Raw genomic sequence first — 24,484 nt, forward strand, 5'->3', positions numbered from 1 at the left:
CTTTTGTAGCCTTATATAAAGATCCTAAATTATAGATCATGGAGGTATTTTTCCACTCCATACTACATATCTTTTATTAGATTCTCTTTGAACCAAAACAACAAATTCTGCAAGGTTGCAGTGGTAGAGAAATTAAGGGAAGCATGTCACCCTAAAGCAGGGGTGCCCAACCAGTGGCCCGGGGGCCACATGTGGCCCGTGGAACCCTCTGATGTGGCCTGCGACCTCCTGCTCTGGGATGGAATAGAATATAATACTGTTATTAAAGGTAAGTTTATTACTACTCTATAGCAAAGTGCATCTAACCTGCAGGAAAGCCACAGGTGAACCCGCAGTGCGGGTAAACAGTGCATCAGCGTGAAAACAGCCTTAGGCCTCTTTTACATGATCAGTCTGACCCAATCGGACCCTCCATTCACCTCTAAGGAGTGGCAGATGTAAATAGACTTGTGTCTGTTTACAAACGCCAACCTTCAATCCGATCTGCTAAAAAAAAGACTTGAGTGGGCTCTATAGAGTAGAGTGGGCTGCTGTCCACCCGCTCCGCTCTGCTAATTGTGGCCCACGACCGGTTACCAAGTCACTTACGTGGCCCCCGCTCTTCAAAAGGTTGGGCACCCCTGCCCTAAAGGAACAAGTTATCTTTATATGAAACCTATTATCATCTACGTTTTGTAGTTATACTCAATCTACTGCTTACCAAGTGTAATGAGGTTTCCTCCTAAAACAGGACAAGTTGAGAAATGTATTATTTTTATTTTATTGCATAATGAAAAGGTTATTATTAATGCAAAATAGGTGGTAAGTGTATGTGATTATAATAAATTTGTTTTGGCAGTGAACTTATCCTTCTTTCTCTTTAATACAATAAACTGCAGAAAGTGTTCACTTGTTCTATTACAGAGAAACTCCAACATTTGAATTATGTAACATCTTGTAGGTTTTACCAAATGCAGCATTTGACACATTCACACATATTCTCAATGGCAGGAATGTTTTTCTAATGATAATCACCTTAACATAGCAACGTAAAGTACATATGCACGCATATTAAGCACTGATCAAATGCATGGTTCTTATTCAGCATGTCTAGATATCTGAACTGCAGACAAAAAACAAACACATAATTACTTTCCGTTCTTGTCAAACAAAAAAGCAGAACTTTGTATGGACAAGTTACTGCATGTGCAAGATCTGTTATACATATTAATGCACTGTATTTTTTAGAAAAATGCAGGATTTGTATGTTCAATTATACAACGCTTGCAGTGGCGTTTGACAAATCGTAGAGCATCTACTGAAACATCACAATCCTGAACATTTAACATTTGTAGGTCAAAGCAATTGGCAGCCACAATCTGTAGGCCTTGACCTGTGATACTTTCACAGGATTTAAGACTCAAGCGCTTTAAGTTAAAGCAGTTGAGTGCTAAGAACTCCAAACCAATGTCTGAAACTAGAGGGCACTTCCCAATATCCAAAGATTTCAGTTTTGTGCAATTTTTCGCAAGGTATTCCACCCCATGATCTGTGATGCCTTCACATCCTCGAGCATTGAGGTAGCGCAGCTTACTGCAGTACTTAGCAATGTAACGGATGCCCACATCGGTTATCCTTCCACAGTGGGCTATGCTTAGGTACCGCAGACGTGATTCTAATTTTGCAATCTCACGCATTCCAAAGTCACTGACAAAGCGGCAGTCGCTGACACTTAGCTCCTTGATAGATGTACAGTATATCATGATATAACGCAGACCTTCATCAGTGATACGAATGCAGCGACGCAGGTAGAGGTGGGTAAGCTGAGTGCAGTGAGCTGCTATAGTGTGCAGTCCTTCATCTTCCAGCAAAAAACAGTCTGTCATGTCCAAAAAACGGATTGATATCTGTTTGCCATGCATAGGAGACAATTTAATTGAAGCTTCACGTGTCAAGCTGATGCAGGTCACTTTAGAACAGCCTGGAAAAGAAAGGAATTGCGTAGCACACATTATGACAGTGTAACTCAAGAGCATGTCCTATTTATGTTATCTAATTTTACATAGAACATAATTCATGAGACTTTACCTGTACCCCTCAATGACCTTTTGCGTTTCACTTTCAGTCTTATATACATTAAGCCCTGCCTCCTCCATATCCTCAATTTTGAAAGAAGTAGCAGCCCTGATGATATCCTGTGTTTAGGATCTCTTGTCTTTTACAGACACAAAGTAAATTATCTGAAGACAAGAACGATAACGTTCCAACAGTTTAGCAGAAGTGCTTCATGGAGCTGGCAGGTTTACTTTAATCAGAGCTTTTTTTCTCAGAAAATAGGTGCAGGAACTCAACCACGACCCGTTCAGAATTCACAAACAGTAGAAGGGTCTTAAAGGGGCATTAAATGCCATAATTGCATTACATACAGAGTGCAGAGTTCAGGGGGTTACAAAGCTGTCATTTGTAAACACAGAAACCATACTTCTGTGTTTACAAGTGATTGTGGTGAGCAGGCACCAAAGGGTCTGAGCCAAAGGTGGTGTAACTGAGTTCCCCCAAGTTCCCCCTGAAAAAAGCCCTGACTTTAATGCATTTATTGGAAACAGTGAGTATAACACTTAAAATAGCTGAACATTGAAATATTTTACATTTAGAAACTTAAAGTGGAGGTTCACCCAAAAAAATCTATTTTTAACATTACAATCATCCGAGTTGTCCTAATGACAATCGGCTGTGTTTTTTTTTTTTTCCCCGTACATACTGACTTTCACTGCCGCTTCCGGGTATGTCTTGTGCGGGACTGGGCGCTCCTATCTGATTGACAGGCTTCGGACCATCGCATACTGCGCATCACGAGTTGCCGAAAGAAGCCGAACGTCGGTGCGCAGGCGCCGTATAGAGCCGCACCGATTTTCGACTTTTTAAGGCAACCCGTGAAGCACTGTATTCGATGGTCCGAAGCCTGTCAATCAGATAGGAACGCCCAGTCCCGAAGACGACATACCCGGAAGCGGCAGTGAAAGTCGGTATGTACGAAAAAAAAAAAAAAAACATTAGGACAACTCGGCTGAATGTAATGTTAAAAAATTATTCTTGGGTGAACTGCCGCTTTAAATTTCCCAAATTCACTGTGAATCATGCGTTATTATTAATTCTAAAATATGAATTATTCTTATAACAACAAGGAACCCAAATATAACAAAGACTGAATCCCTTTATTCCCCATTTAGGATACAAATCCCAGTTTGTTAAAAGACGCACAGCTTTACTAAAGGTAGAGTGAAGCAATTCTGTATAAATAAAATAAATGAATAAAACATTAATGAGGGGTGGATTTGTTCTGGTATAACCTCTCAAAATAATTAGCACAATATATTCTGCCCTACAGCATCAGGGTTGTTAAACGTAATTTCAAATAGATTAATGGACTGATAAAGTTTATGTCAGCCATATCAGAAAGCAAATCTTCATTTAAATAACACACATGGCATATGTTAGACATTTACCATGTAATGTAAAAAAAGACAATGGTGTTCTGGAAACAAAATTAGTAAGTGCTATTTATAAAGTGGTTCACCCTACAAGCAGAACAGCAACAAAATGGTACAGTATGAATTATTGAATTATTCTGTACATCCAGGACTGTATTCTGTATTTCGTGTGGCCTGAAAAATTCCACAGCAAGTAAAGCCGGCCACTCAGTATACTCTCTGATGTGAATCTTTATTGGCTAGATATCAAATGTGTACAGTGTGCACAGTGTACAGACTGCTAACGCATTTGTTGCTTTACTACAGCCTTCCTCATAGCATGAGAATACAATTAAAAATTATTATATAAATATCTTCTCCTACACGCACACCATAAATAAAGGGGTTGTAAAGATAAAAAAAAAATCCCCTAAATTGCTTCCTATACCTTAGTGCAGTCCTCCTTCACTTACCTCATCCTTCAATTATGTCTTTATTTCTTCTGAGAAATCCTCACTTCCTGTTTTTCTGTCTGTAACTCCACACAGCAATGTGAGGCTTTCTCCCTGGTGTGGAGTGTCATGCTCGCCCCCTCCCTTGAGGGGGCGAGGAGGAGAGTCAGGACCAGTGGCGGCCCGTCCATAGGGGGCGCTCGGGCGCCGCCCCCCCACCCCCCCCCCAAGCTGTAGAAAAAAATTAATAAAAAAAAAAAAATTTTTTATTTTTTTTGTAAATGTCACTTTAAGAGTGATCAGGCGCCGGACATGCGGCGGTCTATGGAAAGCTTCCCAGCCTGCAATCAGCTGATTGCAGGCTGGAAAGCTGATTTGCCCGTGTTTAGGGCGTGTGCAGGGCGCAAGCTGTGCGCCCGCACACACTCCCACTCTCCAGTGATTTGTTAAAATGCCCTAGTGGTGTAATGGGATTGGCCAGCGGGGACCGAAGTAGAGGTCAGTGGGAAGTGCCATTTAAATCACTTCCGGTCTCTGGAGTGCTTGTGGGGGCATCAGAGGAGCGGCGCCATTGAAGGTAAGCAGTTATATTCATACCTCCACTCCCCGCAGCTAAATCCATCCATGCCTGCCACCACCAGCCGAACCACCACCGTGCCCCGCAGCATCTCCCCGCGCTAGTATTGCCACTGACAGCCAGCCCCGTCACCACCAGCACCCCCCCCCCCAGTTGGAAGCGGGATTTCCGCTCCCCTCTCCAGGGTCCCGCCGAGCAGCACTGCACACAGCTTCAAGTCTGTATGCTCTGATCGAACTGACTGTGTGAAGGGAGGGGGGGGGGATTCTGCTTCACCTTTTCCCCCAGCTATTCACTCGTAATCTGCTGGTGGCTGACCTCTCCTGCCAGGCACATGTATCTGTCTTCACCAGCAGATTACGAGTGAAAAGCTGGGGGAAAGGTGAAGCAGGACCGCCCCCCCTCCCCCCTCTTCACAGTCAGTGCTGCTCCGAGCATACAGACTTGAAGCTGTGTGCAGCTGGACTCGAGAGGAGAGCAGAAGGGAGGGGGGATGGGGGGGGGGGACTGCTGATCGTAGTAAATGTTTCTCCCATTCACCACTAAATCTCTCTCTCATCTGTCTTATCTATCTCTCATTCTTCCCTTTACACCCAATGTCTATCTATCTGACTATCTATCTATCTATCTATCTATCTATCTATCTATCTATCTATCTATCTATTTGATTATCTATCTATGCATCTATCTATCTATCTATCTATCTATCTATCTATCTATCTATCTATCTATCTATCTATATATCTATCTATCTATCTATCTATTTGATTATCTATCTATGCATCTATCTATCTATCTATCTATCTATCTATCTATCTATCTATCTATCTATCTATCTATCTATCTATCTATCTATCTATCTATCTATCTATCTCTCATTCTTCCCCTTAGACCCAATGTCTATCTATCTGATTATCTATCTATCTATCTATCTATCTATCTATCTATCTATCTATCTATCTATCTATCTATCTATCTATATGTTTATCTATCTATATATCTATCTATCTATGTATCTGTATATCTATCTATCTATCTATCTATCTATCTATCTATCTATCTATCTATCTATCTATCTATCTATGTATCTATCTATCTATGTATCTGTATATCTATCTATCTCTCATTCTTCCCCTTAGACCCAATGTCTGTCTATCTATCTATCTATCTATCTATCTATCTATCTATCTATCTATCTATCTATCTCTCATTCTTCCCCTTAGACCCAATGTCTATCTATCTGATTATCTATCTATCTATCTATCTATCTATCTATCTATCTATCTATCTATCTATCTATCTATATGTTTATCTATCTATATATCTATCTATCTATGTATCTGTATATCTATCTATCTATCTATCTATCTATCTATCTATCTATCTATCTATCTATCTATCTATCTATCTATCTATCTATGTATCTATCTATCTATGTATCTGTATATCTATCTATCTCTCATTCTTCCCCTTAGACCCAATGTCTGTCTATCTATCTATCTATCTATCTATCTATCTATCTATCTATCTATCTATCTATCTATCTATCTATCTATCTATCTCTCATTCTTCCCCTTAGACCCAATGTCTATCTATCTGATTATCTATCTATCTATCTATCTATCTATCTATCTATCTATCTATCTATCTATCTATGTATCTGTATATCTATCTATCTATCTATCTATCTATCTATCTATCTATCTATCTATCTATCTATCTATCTATCTATCTATCTATCTATGCATCTATCTATCTATCTATCTATCTATCTATCTATCTATCTATCTATCTGTCTGTCAATCTACCTGTATGTGTATCTATCTATCTATATATCTATCTATGTATCTGTATATCTATCTATCTCTATCTGTCCATCTATCTGTGTGTTTATCTATCTATCTGTATGTCTATCTATCTATCAATCTATCTATCTATCTATCTATCTATCTGTCTGTCTGTCTGTCTGTCTGTCTGTCTTTCTGTCAATCAATCTATCTGTTTGTTTATCTATCTATCTATCTATCTATGTATCTGTATATCTATCTATTTATCTATCTGTCCATCTATCTGTGTGTCTGTCTGTCTGTATGCTTATCTATCTATATATCTATCTATGTATCTGTATATCTATCTATCTGTCCATCTATCTGTGTGTTTATCTATCTATCTATCTATCTATATGTTTATCTATCTATCTATCTATCTATCTATCTATCTATCTATCTATCTATCTATCTATCTATCTATTTGTCTTTCTGTCCGTCTATCTGTATGTTTATCTATCTATCTGTCTGTCTGTCCGTCTATCTGTATGTTTATCTATCTATCTGTCTGTCTGTCCGTCTATCTATCTATCTATCTATCTATCTATCTATCTATCTATCTATCTATCTATCTATCTATCTATCTATCTATCTATATGTCTGTCCATCTATCTGTATGTTTATCTATGTATCTATCTATCTATCTATGTATCTGTCTGTCTGTCCGTCCATCTATCTGTATGTTTATCTATCTATCTATCTATCTATCTATCTATCTATATGTCTATCTATCTATCTATCTATCTATCTATCTATCTATCTATCTATCTATCTATCTATCTATCTGTCTGTCTATCTATGTATCTGCATATCTATCTATCTATCTATCTATCTATCTATCTATCTATCTATCTATCTATCTATCTATCTATCTGTCTGTCTGTCTTTCTGTCAATCAATCTATCTGTTTGTCTGTCTATCTATCTATCTATCTATCTATCTATCTATCTATCTATCTATCTATCTATATGTCTATCTATCTATCTATCTATCTATCTATCTATCTATCTATCTATCTCTCTATCTATCTATATGTCTATCTATCTATCTATCTATCTATCTATCTATCTATCTATCTATCTATCTATCTATCTATCTATCTATCTATCTATCTATCTATATATCTACCTGTCTATCTATCTATCTATCTATCTATCTATCTATCTATCTATCTATCTATCTATCTATCTATCTATCTATCTATCTATCTATCTATCTATGTATCTGCATATCTATCTATCTATCTATCTATCTATCTATCTATCTATCTATCTATCTATCTATCTATCTATCTATCTATCTATCTATCTGTCTGCCCCCCCCCTACCCAATGTTTATCTATTTCTCCATCTGTCTATTTATCTGTCTGCATATTTATCCATCTGTCTCTATTTCCACACAATGCCTGTCTGTCTTTCTATTGGTCTGTCTGTATATATATCTGTAGGACCTATTGTGGGCGAGTGACCGGGGGGGGGGGGGGGGGGGTTGGTTGGGGCTTTGTTTGCGCCCCCCCCAAAATAATGGAGCACCAGCCGCCACTGGTCAGGACGCCCACTAACACACAGCTCCTTTCTCTATCTGCAACATAGAGAGCGTCCTGACTCTCCTGCTCGCCCCCTTCCCCTCAAGGGAGGAGGCAAGCACGACACTCCACACCAGGAAGAAAGCCTTGCATTACTGTGTGGAGTTACAGACAGAAGAACAGGAAGTGAGGATTTCTCAGAAGAAATAAGGACATTTAAAAGCAAAATCAAAGGATAAGGTAAGTGAAGGAGTACTGCACTAAGGTAAAGAAAGCTATTTAGGATTTTTTTTTTTCACCTTTACAACCCCTTTAATTATAGAGGCGGATTAAATTAATTAAAAGCTATTGAAGTAAATTACCCAGTATAGAGTAGAACTAACAGAATAGTATCCTGCCCAAATGTGAAAGATAAATGTACACATTCAGAATATCATAAATGTATAGTCAATTTGCATAACCATATAACTATTCCAAAACAAATCGATATCCAATGTATTGTTTAGACCGAATGGTGCTCTTGTGTTCAGCATGTACATCCATCACACCTCCCATATGCCCCCTTAGGTTATCAAAACATTTCAATGATACAAAACAACCTGAATGGCAAAAATATATCTAATGTTTCAAAACATTTTAGAGAAATGCATAATGATAATCTAGATTAATTTTCTTTTTCACTCAGAGGGGAGGTGTGGTGGATAAACACATTAAACACACTAAAGAGCAACATTCGGTTTGAACAATAAATTGGATATAGATTTGTTTTTTAAATAGTTATATGGTTATGCAAATCAACTATTCATTGATGATGTTCTGAATGTGTATAGTTATCTTTCATGTTTGGGCAGGATACTATTCTGTTAGTTCTACTCCAAGCTGTGTCATTTACTTCAACTGCTTTTTTTAATTAAATGAATTCCACCTCTGTAATTAATTATAGAGCTGGTATAGAAGATATTTAGGTAAAGATTTTTAATCATATTATCATGCTATGAGGAAGGTTGTAGTAGCCAAAATGCATTAGAAGTCTGTACACTGTGTCATTTGATATGTAGCCAAAGAAGATTTACATTGGAGAGTATACCAAGTGGCCGGCTTTACTCTTTAGTTCTACCCATTATGTCATTTAAATATTTTAGTTAAAACTAATGATAATGCTTTTTTTTTTTTTAAGTTATAGATTAGAAAAGGATTATAACTTCTGTTGGATCTGTACTGCTATAACAGACTCAAGTAGAGAGATTTGCCCTCACTGACTGCTGCAGTGAGGACAGTTTCACCAAGCAGGAAGTGAGGAAAAAATCTTAAACAGTAACACAGACAAAAGTAAATATGTTTCTTTTATAGTAGACCAGGGGAATGCTAGATTTTCCTGCACGTCCTGTCTGGTGATGCCATTGTCATTGTGACTGAAGTAAGGGAAAATCCTTTTAGCAGATTCCCAGACAGATGTCAAATTCTGGCAGGAGTTCTAATCTTTCCTCCACTCCAGAGGTAGACACACCAAGGAAACACATTAAGGAAAGCGATACCACAATTTGTACATTTTGAAGGTTAGTTCTGAACCATATCACCCTGTCCACACCTGACCCACAAGTGCTGTAAGGTAAACACACCCCTGGTTGCATAACTGCTAGAATAGGATGCATGAGGCTCACAAATCAGTCACATTATATTCAAAGACCTGTTTTGCATATTTACTCACCAGAAACTACTGTGAATAAATTATCTAAAATATTAAAAGACAGTATCTTACACGTATATATACTTTAAGTGCCCAGACTATAGAATTAAAGTACTTACATATTCTAAACAACCATAAAACCAGCTTTAAACATGCTCTCACTGGCCTCTATAGCTGCATATACTGCAAACTAATTAAATCTCAAAGATCCTCAAAATAAGTGGTTTCATTACTAAAGGCAAATAGACTGTTCACTTTGCAAGGCAATTTCCCCTTAGCTTAGTGAATGAGGTAAAACTGCTGACTGCAATCATCCAATCATGTGTGAGCAAAAATACATTTTTTTCCCTTGGGTATTCATTGCACAGTGCATTTTCCCCTCATTTACTAACCTAAGGGAAAATTCCCTTGCAACGTAAACATTTTTTTTTTACCCTTAATAAATCAACCCCAAAGACTTTAAAGCTGAGCTTTTGTTTAGTTCTTAAAGGCTAAGGCTACATTCAAATGGGCGTCCAGGGTAATAAAGTATGCATGTCCAAGCCTGGATATGGCTCTGAGCTGGTAAATAATATATCAAAATATCCAACATGCATTTAATGCTAGCTCATTTCTGTAAAATTCATATATTTATAGATGAAATATTATCTTTACCTGACACATCCAGATGCTCTAGGTTTGGGCATAATGATACCACATCAAATACTGCCTCATTTGAGATATTGTAACAATTAGACACTTCCAGTCTCCTCAGCTCTGGGCAGCATTGGGCGATGGTGTATAGCCCTCGATCCGTGAGCCGCCTGCAGCCACTAACAATTACTGTCTCCAACATGAGACAGACGTTGGGTGTATCTTGACAAAGTCTACGGGTCAGTACCTTTAAGGCCCTGTCCACACTTAGTGTTTCACCAGTTAGTCTTATAGTCCTCCATAGTCGAGGGTCCCAGGCTAAATTATACCAGCGTCTGCAGACTCGGGTACAACGGCATAACTGGTTTGTTGGTAGGTATGAAAATATTTGTATTATGCATTGATCTGGCATTCGGTCAATATTTGCATGGTCCTTTTGGTGCTTTGAGGCCAGGCGTATCAGTGGGTGAGTAAGACGTGTAGGTGGTGGGGAATGTACTATAGCCACAGTCTCTCCTGTGATGGATGATGATGATGTTGATGATCCTCTTCCATTCTGAAAGCTATGTAGGTTTTGTGGACATATTAGTGCAGGACTAGGTGTGCTGAGTGTTCGCATACTCAAGTCCGAATCTGAAAGAGAGAGATATAAAATATATAATCAGAAGCTGATTGATTGTCTGATATATGATACGTTTTAAAATACATTTTCATTTTGTAAATTCAACAGTAAGTGTTTGTAACCTTAAAAAAAATTCACTGCCAGCCATAACACACTCTGTAAGTGTTTGCTGAAAACGATGCCTCTAAATACGTTATTTCAGATCTCTGCTGGCCGGTCATGTGACTCCCGGCCGCTCTCCTACTCCTATCTATGGGCTACAAGCCAGGAAGGTCACGTGACCACTGTGCTGGCCACTCAGCCCCTCCAGCTGTAATCTGGGTAGGAGGGGAACAATATGGCCCGGATTCACAGAGAGCGTAGAGCAAATAAAATATGCTCCGCCGACGCAGCGCAGAGAGGCAAGCATGGAATTCACAAAGCCACTGCTCCCAAAACTGCGCTGGGTTTCGAAGGCGTAAGTCGGCGTAGGTGGAAGTGGGCGTGAGCCATGCAAATGAGGCGTGACCCCATGCAAATGATGATCCGAGCCCCAGACAGATACGTATCACGAATTGCGCATGCGCCGGGACATGGATGCATCCCTCTGCGCATGCTCAAAACCACGTCGGAACAACTGCCTAAGATACGTCGGATCACTGCGTACGCCATGAACGTAACCTACGCCCAGCCAGACACACGTCCAACGTAAACAACGTAAAATACGCCGGCTTGAGTTCCCTGGTGCAGACCTTTGCATGTCTGCTGCTGAGTTACACCTGATTTATGGTGCTTAACTTTCCGCCGGACGTACAACTTACGCGTACATCGCGTAGCCTGCGTCGGGCGCACTTAGGTTTGTGAATCGCTGTATTTCCCTCATTTGCATATTTGAATGGCTAAACAATGGGAGCGTCCAGCCTAAATGTGCGCCTACGCTACGCTGGCGTAGGCAAGTTACGTCGGCGGGTTGAAGCCTGTTTTTAGCCGTATCTTAGTTTGTGGGTCCGGCGCACAGATACGACGGCGCATATTTGCACTTACGCGGCGTATCTGGAGATACGTCGGCGCAAGTGCTTTGTGAATCCGGGCCTATCTCTCTTTTTTTATCTTTAACTGATAAAAGTGCAAGCAATTGAAATACTGTATAAAAAGTACACCTCTGCTCACAGCTAAATACTCTGATAGCATTGCAGTGCAACATAGCACATACCATGCTAATGTTGTAAAATATATATTGAGATTAGTGGATACAGCATTGTGTTCATATGAATACCTAATATTTTATTAGTACTTAATATTAATGCCTACTATTTAAAGTGTAAGTTCACCTTTACAGAAAATCCGTAAGGTGAACTTACACTGGACCCGCTCCCCAATCGCACATGGTCCTGCTAACCTGGAATACAGCGATCCCACATTCTGATAGATCGTACAGCAGCTTTACTAGTCAGGGGATTTAAATCCCTGCGGCTTTCTCTCCTCTTCGCCTGTGGTGACAGGACAGGTTATGCGAGTTCTGATTGGTTGGCACCAATTAATTAGAATGCTCCTATACGTGAGATTATGAGATTACACTGAGGGGTTTTATAAGCCCCGGATCGGTGAGGCGGCTATACAAGGGCTCATAGCAAGAGATTGCCGCCCTCCGGGTCAGCTGGACTGGGGGGGAGGGGGGTTAGGAGGACGTCCTGTGTGAATTCATTATACAGATTTTTCTGTAAAGGTGAACTTACATAAAATGAGAAATATTGTAAGATAATCTATCACTTTGCAAATTTAGCACAAAGCAACACAACCAACTTCCCCCCCCCCCAATCTTCTCTTATGCCGCGTACACACGGTCGGAATTTCTGATGGAAAAAGTCAGACGGAATTTTTTCATTATATATTCTGACCGTATATATGCTCCATCTAACTTTTTTCCATTCTTCTGTATGGAATTCAAACGGAGAAAAAAACATGCATGCTTGGAAAAAATTCAACGCATGCTCGGAAGCATTGAATTACATTTTTCTAAACTTGTAGTAGTGTTGTACGTCACCGCGTTTTTGACGGTCAGAATTTGGTGTGTCCGTGTGTATGCAAGACAGCTTGAGTGGAATTCTGTCAGAAAAATCCATCTGAGTTTATTCTGATGAAAAAAACCGGGCGTGTGTACGTGACATTACTCACCTTCTCCATGCTTCCCCACCACTCATTTACTCCACTGGGGATTTCGGTGAATACCTGATCCTTCCAGGTATGGAGGAGTATGTGACCTCCTACCAGGATGAAGAGGCCAATACTGAGCGACTAATCACCAGACCTGAGCATTGTCCATTGTGAAGTTGAAGAGAAAGAGGTTAAACCTGTGTAAGGTTTGATATATATGATGTATGTTAATATAATACATCTGCTTGCACGTATTGATTAACTATTTGGTACCGCTGTCTACCAAAACTAAGGCCTCGTACACACGACCGAGAAACTGGATGGGCGAAACACATCGTTTTGCTCGTCGAGTTTCTTGTGAAGCCGTCGAGAAACTTGACAAGCCAATTTTCTCCATTCCCGTCAAGGAAATAGAGAACATGCTTTTTTTTTTTTTGGCTCGTCGTGTTTCTCGACAGGTTCCTCAACGAAAATGTACACGCGACCGGTTTCCTCGGCCAAAAAATATCTCCCAGCAAGTTTCTTGCTGGTTTTTGCCGAGAAACTCAGTCGTGTGTACGAGGCCTCAGAGATGTTACTAGCCAGTTTTCTCTCACCTTTTAATTTTCATTTTTTTGAACAAGTAACCTTTAGATTACAAACTTTTTGATGCATGGCCTTGTCAGGTTTTGTTAACTGCATACAGTGTTGTAGTTGTAGGTTCATCTGTTTATTTTATATACGTGTATGTTATATACACTTTCATAAAACCCTGTCATTTTATATCCTTCCTTACCAAAGTCACACATAGTCACACACACACTAGGGTCAGTTTTGGATTTAAATCAATCAACCTGTCATTACGCTTTGGGATGTGCAAGAAACAAACACACCAGGTTAGAACTGCAAATAGTTTCTTTGGCGGCAATTTGGTGAGGAAGGTTACAATCACCTAGCCACTGTGCCAAAAAATATATGAACTGCAGCCTCCTACAAAATGCTATATAATCTAACTAGTGTATTGATTTTTTATTTTTTTTATTTCATCAACATACTACATTTTTTCCTTTTGCTGGATTCAGTTTAAGTTGAAGAAGCTTTCTGGCTGTAGAGTAGTAATAAAGGCACTGGTCTGGGTAAGGGATTCCGGAAACCACCCTGTCTATGGACCATTTCGTCAGGGCCTGAAAAGTTGGCCATACACTAGTAGATTTTCAAATGAATATTTGGTCAAATATTCGTGTGAATATTCATATGAGAATTTACAGTACAATTGATAACTTGAGAAATGTCATCCAAAATCACTTCACGTCATTTGCTTTGAACATTAGATTTTGGAAGGAGTTTATTTTCCCAGATGAGCACCATATACACTGTTAGAAATGTGTTCAAGAAACACTTTCCTGCTTATTTGAATTTTCTCATCATTGAGGTAGCGATTATAAAATCGAACAGACATTATTAAAAATGATTTTTTTTAAATTAAATTCTACTAGGGTATGGCCTGGTTTAATGTACAGGGTGGGCCATTTATATGGATCCACCCGGGTGGGCCATTTATATGGATACACCTTAATAAAATGGAAATGGTTGGTTATATTAACTTCCTGTTTGTGGCACATTAGTATATGTAAGGGGGGAAACTTTTCAAGATGGGTGGTGACCATGGCGGCCATTTTGAAGTTGGCCATTTTGAATCCAACTTTTGTTTTTGGTGTATCCATATAAATGGCCCACCCTGTATTGTTATTGTGCATAAGACATGGGGAGTGACAGTAGCTTCACTGCTTTAATTCACAGGAACATCTGTACAGAGTGGTCACAGACAATTCCATGCTGGGAGAAACTGCAAGTGATTTCAAATACAAAGCCTGGTAATTCACAGATAATACGTTTTATGGCATCAATACAGTATAACTTTGCCAGTGTGCCACAGATAATTGTTAATATCAATATTACAATGTAGTGGGATCACATTTTATTTTTAGTTAGATAAATCATTGTATATTTAAAGATGTTTCATTTTTAAATTATGTTTCAGCACCAATTTTATATCTCCACATTAACATTTATTGTAAAAAAACAAACTGTACTGCCATATTTATTTATAATGAAGTGGGAGTAAAGCGAGGTTTCTTAATAAAACCCTTGCATCAGAGGTGTAGGTCCCATTGGAAGATCTGTTTCCTGACTACTTTAAAATTACTAGTAGGTTGTAATCCTGCTGGCTGGTGTAAGATTTCTTCCATGACACCCGGGATTAACAATATATTTCAGAGTGAAGATTATGAGTTTATTGTGGATAGGTTAGACTGGAATGATGACAAAGCTATAAATGAATATAAATCTGCATACGTTGTCAGCAGACTGTAACCTCAGTCTTTGGTATATATTCATTTACCGTAAAACAAGAAAATAAACAACATCTTTCCCCTAAATCATTAAACATGTCTTTAACAATCCCCAACAGTGTCTCTCTTGTCAAACTGTCAGTGATGGGGTAAATATCTGAGCAAGCTGTTTTATGATCTTTGTGACAGTTACTGACATTAACCTGAAGAATTTCTTTGTGGGCATAGCAGGAGAGATAACATAAGGATCATATGTATAAATGTAGCTAAGCCTCCAGAGCTATCATCTCACTTACTGTCCAATAATTCTCTGTGTCAAAATAAGCTCCTGGGTGGCCTGTCTCCAGTTTAGAGGTTTCTGGATTACTACTCAAGTCAGGCACATCTGTACACATTCACTGTTCATTAACTTCACGCAGTAAATACAGATCAACCCATCAATCAATTCAAAATGGTACTCTGGGGAAAATGCACAATTCTTAATTAAAAAGATTTAGGTTGCATTTGTTGCCTTTTGCACAAATAAAGTGGCAATCGCTAAATATAATGTACAATATAGAGTAATTTCAAGCAATAAGTAAAAGCTAACATAAACTTTTAATGCTATCCAGTAAACGCAGAACAATTGACCTTAATTTGAGATGTTTGTAATTTGCAGTATAAGCACATATACTCTAAACAGTATTAAAAGGGGGGGAATGTAAGTGTTCGTCCTGAAGATTGAGTCACTTACTCTGATTTTTGGAACACAAATTACATTAAAACTTCTAAAACAGGTTAAGTGTTGGCTGTGCCAAATTTCTTAGTATTGGAATCTATTTGAATTCATATTTTGTTCAATATGAAGGGTGTTCTAGGATCACCAGCAAGTGTATTTCAGGTTCACCAGTTTGCAGAAAAAAGGGAAATGGGTGGATTGGCACTATACAACAATGCCTTGGTTAAAAACTGAACTGCTCAGCAGGTATTGCATGCTCCCATTGGTAGACCTCATGCACTAGAATGGTGATGGGCATAAAAACTGCTAGGCATAAAGATCACGGAAGTTTCCTGTGCCCAGGGGCCACAGTTGGGTTGTATAGCCAGCCCTACTAGTTAATGGCTGTAAACGGCTGTACACTGATGCTTTTTTGCATCACCATTTACATGCACACAAGTGTACAATGTATTTTCTGATGGCCAAACATCTGCATCCAGGAAATGCATTGTGGGCACATGCCATGGTTTACAAGAATACAGAAACATTCAGCCACTCATTTATATGGAAGACTGTGCGCAGCATCTTCAGCTGCCTGGGAGCAGGAACATGCTTAGATTTTTATGCCCAGCATTTTTTATGTTTCTCACTAACCATGTGCATAAGTTGGCCATATACTGTTATGCCACGTACACACGACATTCCGACATCAAAACCATTAATTTAACAGATTGTTCGCTCAAACTTGTGTTGCATACACACGGTCGCACAAATGTTGACGGAAATTCCGAACGTCAAGAACGTGGTCACATACAACACTACGACGAGCCAAGAAAAATTAATTTCAATGATTCCAAGCATGCGTCAAATTGTCTCCGAGGATGCGTACGATTTTTGTGCGTCTGAATTGGCTACAGTTGATCGGAATTTCTGACAATAATTTTTGTTGTCGGAAAAATTGAGAACCAGCTCTCAAACATTTGTTGTCGGAGATTCCGACAGCAAATGTCCGACGAAGCATAAACACGGTCAAGTTTTCTGACAACAAGCTCACATCGAACATTTATTGTCGAAAATTCAGACCATGTGTGTACGCGGCATAAGTTTTTTTTTCATTCATCTACACAAACCAGCTGAAAGGAGGAATCCTCCTGCCGAGATATTGGATTATGACAGCTGCACCAGTAGCTGTCATAATATACTGGCTAGTGGCTGCAGCCACTGATGGAGAAACGTTTTTCAACATGTCCCTGATAGTTTGATCAACTCCTGTCAAGCAGGCATGGCCATACGCACACTGATAGAAATGTGGCTGGTCCCTGCTAAACCAGTGTATGGTTTTCAGTGGCATACAGGTAAGTGTAAAAAAAGAATATTAAAATCTTAGGGACAAAGATTTTTTTTTTCATTGAAAATAATAAACAAATTACGTAATTGTGTAGGCTTTGGAGCTATAAGAGAAATTACAATTTTTATTTTTGAAATAGTGCCCTAGAGTTAATAGTAAATAGTATTTTGACCCCTAGACTTTTTTTTGTCTTTTTTGGATAGTGTAAGGAAGGATTAAAGCTGTTTCAGAACACATTTTTTACAGAACAAATCAGCTGTCCAAGGAATTTCCTCTCACTTTTACCACTTGCTGTTGTGTCCCTGAGACATGAAACGTAGGGTCATTTCCCCAATGAGAAATAGACAGCAAATAAAGCAAAAAAAAAACAGAACATGGATTTTTTCTACTTCTGTACCAAAACTTACCAAATAATTATGACCCAAAACCATTACTGTTTAGCTTTAATGTTGGAAGTTTAATGGTGGGTAAGTGGATATCACTGGGCATAGATGTATAATTTTTTAACAAATGGAATCCTCCACCCACACAGTCATGGTGGATAGAGGAACCCCCCCCCCACCCCCACTAAGACACTATATTCTGACGAATGGGACTTTCCACTGTCGGCTGAAAGCGCTGATCAAGCAAAAGTAAAGCCTGGTACACACTACAGTTTTTTGGTTAGTCTAGCGATCTCCCCTGCTGAGCTGTTGTGTTCTGACAGGGGGATGGCCCCCCACCAGACCAGTCTGATCAGCGCTCTCTGCCATTGGCTGAGACCACTGATCAGGAGTCGGTCGGCTGCTGGTTTTTCAGCATGCACGTCCAACAGAAGTGTCCGGCTTCTGTCCGACAGACCGACATACACATGGGCAGAACGTCGGCCGGTATTTTTTGTACCGGCAAATGTCTCCAGATCTTCTGGCCCTGTGTACTGGTCTTACTAGTCATGTTCGGGAGAAGTTAATCATTAGATCGACTCCTCTCCAACAGAAATGGCTATACATGGATTGGAATTCAGCTGGGTTTGTGCTGAAATTGCTGAATCTCACTCCATGTATGGCCAGTTTTAGACTGTGAGGCCTCGTACACACGACCAAGAAACTCGTCGTAAAAGAAACATCGTTTTCCTCGACGAGTTCCTTGTCAGGCTTGTCGAGAATCTTGTCAAGCTTTCTTTGCGTACACACTGTCAAGACAAAATCTTGTCGTTCTCAAACGCGGTGACGTACAACATGTACAACGGCACTATAAAGGGGAAGTTCGATTCCACTGGCGCCACCCTTGGGGCTGCTTTTGCTAATCTCATGTTACTGCGTGTTAAGTAAAAGTTTGGTAAGAGACGATTCGTGCTTTTCAGTCTGTTACAGTGTGACAGATGTGCTATATCCGTTACGAACGCTACTTTTACCGAAGGTGTGCTCCCGTCTCATACTTTATTCTGAGCATGCGCGGGTTTCTAAGCATACACACGAACGTATTTCTCGTTGTAAACCAGCCCGACGAGAAACACGACAAGGAAATTGAGACTCCCGACGAGAAAAAAGAGAACTTGTTATTTTTCTTTTCTCGTCGAGAACCACAACAGTTTTCTCGACGAAAAACATACACACAACCATTTTCCTCGGCAAAAAAGCTCTGCCACCAAGTTTCTTGATGGATTTTGTCGAGGAAAACGGCTGTGTGTACAAGGCCTAAGCTTTGGGGCGGGAATTAAAGCGGAGTTCCGGCCACAATTTCACTTTTTAAATATAAATACCCCTGTAATACACAAGCTTAATGTATTCTAGTAAAGTTAGTCTGTAAACTAAGGTCCGTTTTGTTAGGTTGTTACAGCATTTAGACACTTTATAAAATAAAAATTGACTGGGGCCATCTTAAGTGTGGGCATCATGAAGCCAGACTGTATGACTTCCTGGATTTCAGCCTTGCAGATCTCGCACATGCTCAGTGCTGCACAAGCAGTGTCAGATCAGGTTTCAGCACCTGTGCTGTCCAAGTCACATGATTCTTTGAGACTGGGGAGTGCACAGACTCCTGGAACGTTACACCCACTACATTCCCAGGAGTCTGTGCGGTGCATTAAGCACCTAGGTGCAGGAAGTGGGAAGATTAACTATTCTGCCTAGCAACAACACTTCGAAGGCATCTAAAAAAAAAAAAAAAAATTGTAAAGGACTAATGACATTTTTTTTAAACTACTGATGTAATGTTATATTTATGGGTGGAACTCCACTTTAATGTGAACTGATTCTTTATGAAGCTTAATGAATGAATGATTAAGACAAGTAAAAAGGTAATTAAGCATACCATTCTATCATATATATATGTATATATCTCTATATATATCTATATATATCTCTATATATATCTATATATATCTATATATATATATATATATATATATATATATATATATATATATATATATATATATATATATATATATATATATATATATATATATATATATATATATTGATGTTTACATATGTATTTAGGGTGATGGCCAGGGTCCAGTCCATATAAGGTATGCACAAAAACAATCCATAAATATTTGCACTCTACCAGACTTGGCAACAGAGATAACAATCAAAAGTGTACCTTATTCAAGACATCCTGAATAAACAACATTTTTGAATGTTATCTATGCTGCCAAGTATATATACAGTATATACTGTGTGTGCGTGTGTATATATATATATATATATATATATATATATATATATTTATATATATATATATATATATATATACACACAGCACAGTGTAAGAGTTACAAGTTTTATTTTGCTTTTTTCAAACAAGATACAGTTGCAGAAACAAAATAAAAAAAAAGGAATAAGCTTACCCTTAAACCATACCAGTATTTTGCTATTTACTAGATACAGTAAAGCTAAAAGTGCAAAGGAGGTGTGTGCAAGATGGGGGCAGGGCCTAGGTTATAATGGTTTGAGTGTTTACAGGCTTCAGTCCAGTAAGTTTAGCCGCAAAAACTATAAATTATGCTAAAGCTAGCTCGACACATATGGTATACAGATGGAGTGGAGGTTTTATTATGCAATATCTAAGAATTACGTTAAATATCAATACCATTGTAAGACAGATTTCTTAGTTGAACTGTGTAAAATTAAAGAGCAAAAACACCACTGCTGTTCACGGCAACAAATGTAATTCTTCCTTTACTGAAAGTAGATTTAAACCTTGACTGAATGCCATTTACTTGCTAAACCACTGCATGTCATAAACAATTGCCATTTTCTTAAATAAAAGACTCTCAATTTTGTTGCATCACTGTCTTGCTAATCATCTGTAGTCATTTTGCAGTCAACTTATGTCTAAATGCATGCAATCTAAGAAGGATGCCTAATCAGTGCCTAAACAAGGACCTCCATGGCAAGATCACAAGTAGAGATTTTAATGAAAACTTCAGATTTAAAAATATTACAATGTTAAAGAATTTTAGTGATTGGGGTTTAATGATCTGCTAAAACAGTTTATTGGGGCAATTATGGAAAGTAGAGATGGATGAACATATGGATGTTCCCACTGTAGAAACTACAAGTCTATGCAAAGTTACCACTGCAAAAGAGCAAGGTAATTTGAAAGGAACCTTACTGAATGCCTTCAAAATCCAGCATTTCAGAAGCCAGTTAGGGTAAAGGCTGCATTTTACGACTTGATTGATTTACAAGTACATAAATGTTGGAAACCATGGTTTTCCATAAAATTATGGAGCCAGACAAATAGATTGTCAACAACAGACACACTGTAAATAGTGTATCAAAATAATCATAGGGAAAATAAAAATGTAACAAACTGCATTAACAATGCTGGAACAAAATACAATTTGTATTTTTGGAAATTCCAGTTACAAATCATCACAATAAAATTCTTGTTTTATTACATCCAGTAGTTTTCATTTTAAAATAACTGTCTTGCTCTAATAAAGCATATAATGAACATAAAAATATAATTATAGTCTCTTTTTTTTTATTATATTTCATTATATTTCATTATAATGGCACCCCCCGCTTCGGTTTGGTTTGCACCAGAAAATGCGAACATGCGAACACCGTAAAGTCTATGGAAAACAAACATAAAAAAAAAAAAAGTTCTGATTTTAAATGCCTATCTACAAGTCATTGCCATAAAAAGTGTATGTGGACCCAGGTACTGCTCTAGAGGACATGTATCAAAGCAAAAAAAGTTTTAAAAACTACATTTTTTCAGGAGCAGAGATTTTAAAGGGGTTTTAAAGGTTCGTTTTTTTATTTTCTAAATAGGTTCCTTTAAGCTAGTGCATTATTGGTTCACTTACCTTTTCCTTCGATTTCCCTTCTAAATGTTTTTTTTCTTTGTTTTCTTTGTCTGAATTTCTCACTTCCTGTTCCTCCTCAGTAAGCTGTCTGACTAACCCCCAAGCCAGATGATGGGGGCAAGCTTACTGAGGAGAAACAGGAAGTGAGAAATTCAGACAAAGAAAAAAAAACATTTAGAAGGGAAATCGAAGGAAAATGCACTAGCTTAAAGGAACCTATTTAGAAAATAAAAACAAACCTTTACAACCCCTTTAGTTATGCTTAAAGTGAAATAATAAAATCAAAATATTCCTTTAAATATTGTGTATGGGAGTCCCCTTAGTCTGCCTGTAAAGTAGTGCATCTTTCCAATGTTTATTACAGTACTGCAGCAAAATTTCATTTCTAAAGGAAAAAAATGTAATTTAAAATTGCTCACGGCTGTAATTTATTGCAGTCTCCTGGCAATATAGAAAGAAAAAACATTGAAAAAAATTACTTGCTGTTCCTATATACTACACTGCCTGCACTGACTGAATATAGAGTCTACACTAAATATCTAGTCTACACTAAATACTAGACCATATATTCATATTAAATACACTAACTAACTAACTAACTAACTAACTAACTAACTAACTAACTAACTAACCTGCCTTCCTAATCTAGCTCAATCTATCTCTGTCCACAGTCACACACTATACACGGCCATTATGTAAGCAGCCTTATATAGTGTGGGGCATTGCGTTACTTGTTTCAGAGATGCCACTTTGTATGGGCTTTATTGAGCAATGGACTAAGCATTTTCAAAGCTTCTGGCAAAATACAACGTGTATGTTTTTGTGGCATAAGTATGTTTTACCTATCAAAGTTAAATACTTAACCATTTTCTAGTGATTTGGAAAAAGTCAAGGATCGTATCGTCTTTTCTCAGATATACTAGGCTCCAGCTAGGATTTGGTAGAAATGATAAATACTCTTATAAGCCCTAATGACGTTCAAAGCGGTATTCAAAATATATTGTACACATGTGACATTTAGACGGTCCAAGTATCTATCTGCACATTATCAAAGAATGCCATAATCTTTGTTCTTAGCCTATTAAGCTGCGTAATAAGCCGAAAAATATATTTAATAACTGCTCAGGAATTCATGTCTGACATGTATAAACTGTTTGTTTCCATTACGTTTTTTCATGCTGGATGATAGCATGTATCAGAAATCCAGTTAAAGAGGACCTGTCACATACTGTATATAGTCTGTTAGTAGCCTTCCCCTAAATCCAATTATATTTATCTTTCCAATGTTTCCCTACTACTCGGTTGCTTCCTCACTGCAATCACAAATTTCTAATTGCTTTTAGGTATGTCCAGTCTTGAGCGGCCAATCGCCAGGCATAGACAGGTGTTGACTTCCTGGGGAGTATGGGAAAAATGAGTATAAGAGGGGCAGGGGTTGGACTACAAACAAATTATGTCTGACACTTTGCTCTGAATAGGCAAACATCTGTCTATTAAAGGTCAAATGTACTTTTAAAATATATTTTTTTACTTATTTACCTTTCCCCAAATGCTGCCCATCTGGTCTATGGCCCCATACACACGGCCGAGGAACTCGACGTGCCAAACACATCGAGTTCCTCGGCCAGTTCAGCCCTGAAGCCGCCGAGGAGCTCGGCGGGGCCGAGAGCTCCCATAGAACAACGAGGAAATAGAGAACATGTTCTCTATTTCCTCGCCGAGGTCCTCGTCGGCTTCCTCGGCCGAAAGTGTACACACGGCCGGGTTTCTCGGCAGAATTCAGCCAGAAACTCGGTTGGAAGCTGAATTCTGCCGAGGAAACTGGTCGTGTGTACGGGGCCTAATACTTATTTTTAGCACCCAAACCAGCAATTCACTCAGAGTTACACAGTCTTTCCTACAATCCAAATTGCCATTTCATACTTATCATGTGCGCTGCAGCCCCATTCAATTTTATAGGCCATACTCCAAATCACTGCTTGTGACTTTCATTGGCGTGGCTTTTTTAATGGAGTAAATAGCGGCAGGGTTTACATACAGTGGCTATTTTCAGAGCAAAGGCTGTGCAGGTCTGAACAGGGCTGCAAAGTAAAGATTGCGGGATCTGAGCTAAAAGTAAGTATAAGACCAGGCAGGCAGCACTTAGGGGGGTGAGGGCAACTACATAAATAAATAAATGTACAGCTGTGCTCTAAGCCAGGGGTGGACAAACCATTTGTGCAGACTGTAGCTACATAAAGGCCCTCTGTCACTTTTATACTAGTTAAGGGCTGGAGTGCATTGGAGCCTTTATCTGCTGCCACGTAATGGATACAGCTCATCAGGGCAGTTAAAGCGGAGTTCCACCTAGAAATTAAACATCTGATTATCCAGTTCCTGCCCCCCCCCCCCGGTGTAACATTTGGCACCTTTCAGGAGGAGGGGGAAGCAGATACCTGTCTAATCCAGGTATTTGCTCCCACTTCTGGCGAAAGATCGCTGCAGAATCTGCAGCGATCTATGACATGTCTGGTCCCTCCTCTGCCCCCCCTGCTGTCTTCTGAGAGACACACAGGTCCTAGAAGACAGTAGGGACCACTCAGTGTGCACATCGCGACTGGCACATGCGCAGTAGGGAACTAGACTGTGAAGATGAAGATGCTGGCGCCTCCACCCGGAGCTTCCTTCCTTCCTACACTTCCTACCTGACCAGCCTCCCTGAGGGCACCTCTCCTATAACCTCTCACAGTGTATAGACTGGAAAAGAAAGGAGTGTATGCTGTCTAACCCCAGATGTATATTGGGTCATTGCAAAAGATATATATCTCTATCTATCTATCTATCTATCTATCTATCTATCTATCTATCTATCTATCTATCTATTTATTCACAGTGATTACTTACAATAGTGGTATAGTGGCCC

The 24,484-nt window shown here is 38.9% G+C and overlaps 1 protein-coding gene across 2 annotated transcripts in view; it reads right to left on the reverse strand.

Annotated features, from left to right (window-relative positions):
- Nucleotides 1-740: 740 nt before the first annotated feature.
- Nucleotides 741-24,484, reverse strand: part of FBXL7 (F-box and leucine rich repeat protein 7) — a 247,087-nt gene continuing 223,343 nt past the window's right edge. For both annotated transcript variants that reach the window (XM_040353544.1, XM_040353543.1), the window contains 2 exons: nucleotides 10,171-10,782; nucleotides 741-1,960 (listed from right to left, as the gene is read on the reverse strand). In XM_040353544.1, the coding sequence (XP_040209478.1) occupies nucleotides 1,224-1,960; nucleotides 10,171-10,782 (1,349 nt within the window). In that variant the 3' untranslated portion in view covers nucleotides 741-1,223. The remainder of the gene's footprint in view (nucleotides 1,961-10,170; nucleotides 10,783-24,484) is intronic.

Source organism: Rana temporaria, chromosome 5 (genome assembly GCF_905171775.1).
Source record: "Rana temporaria chromosome 5, aRanTem1.1, whole genome shotgun sequence".
NCBI lineage: Eukaryota > Metazoa > Chordata > Amphibia > Anura > Ranidae > Rana > Rana temporaria.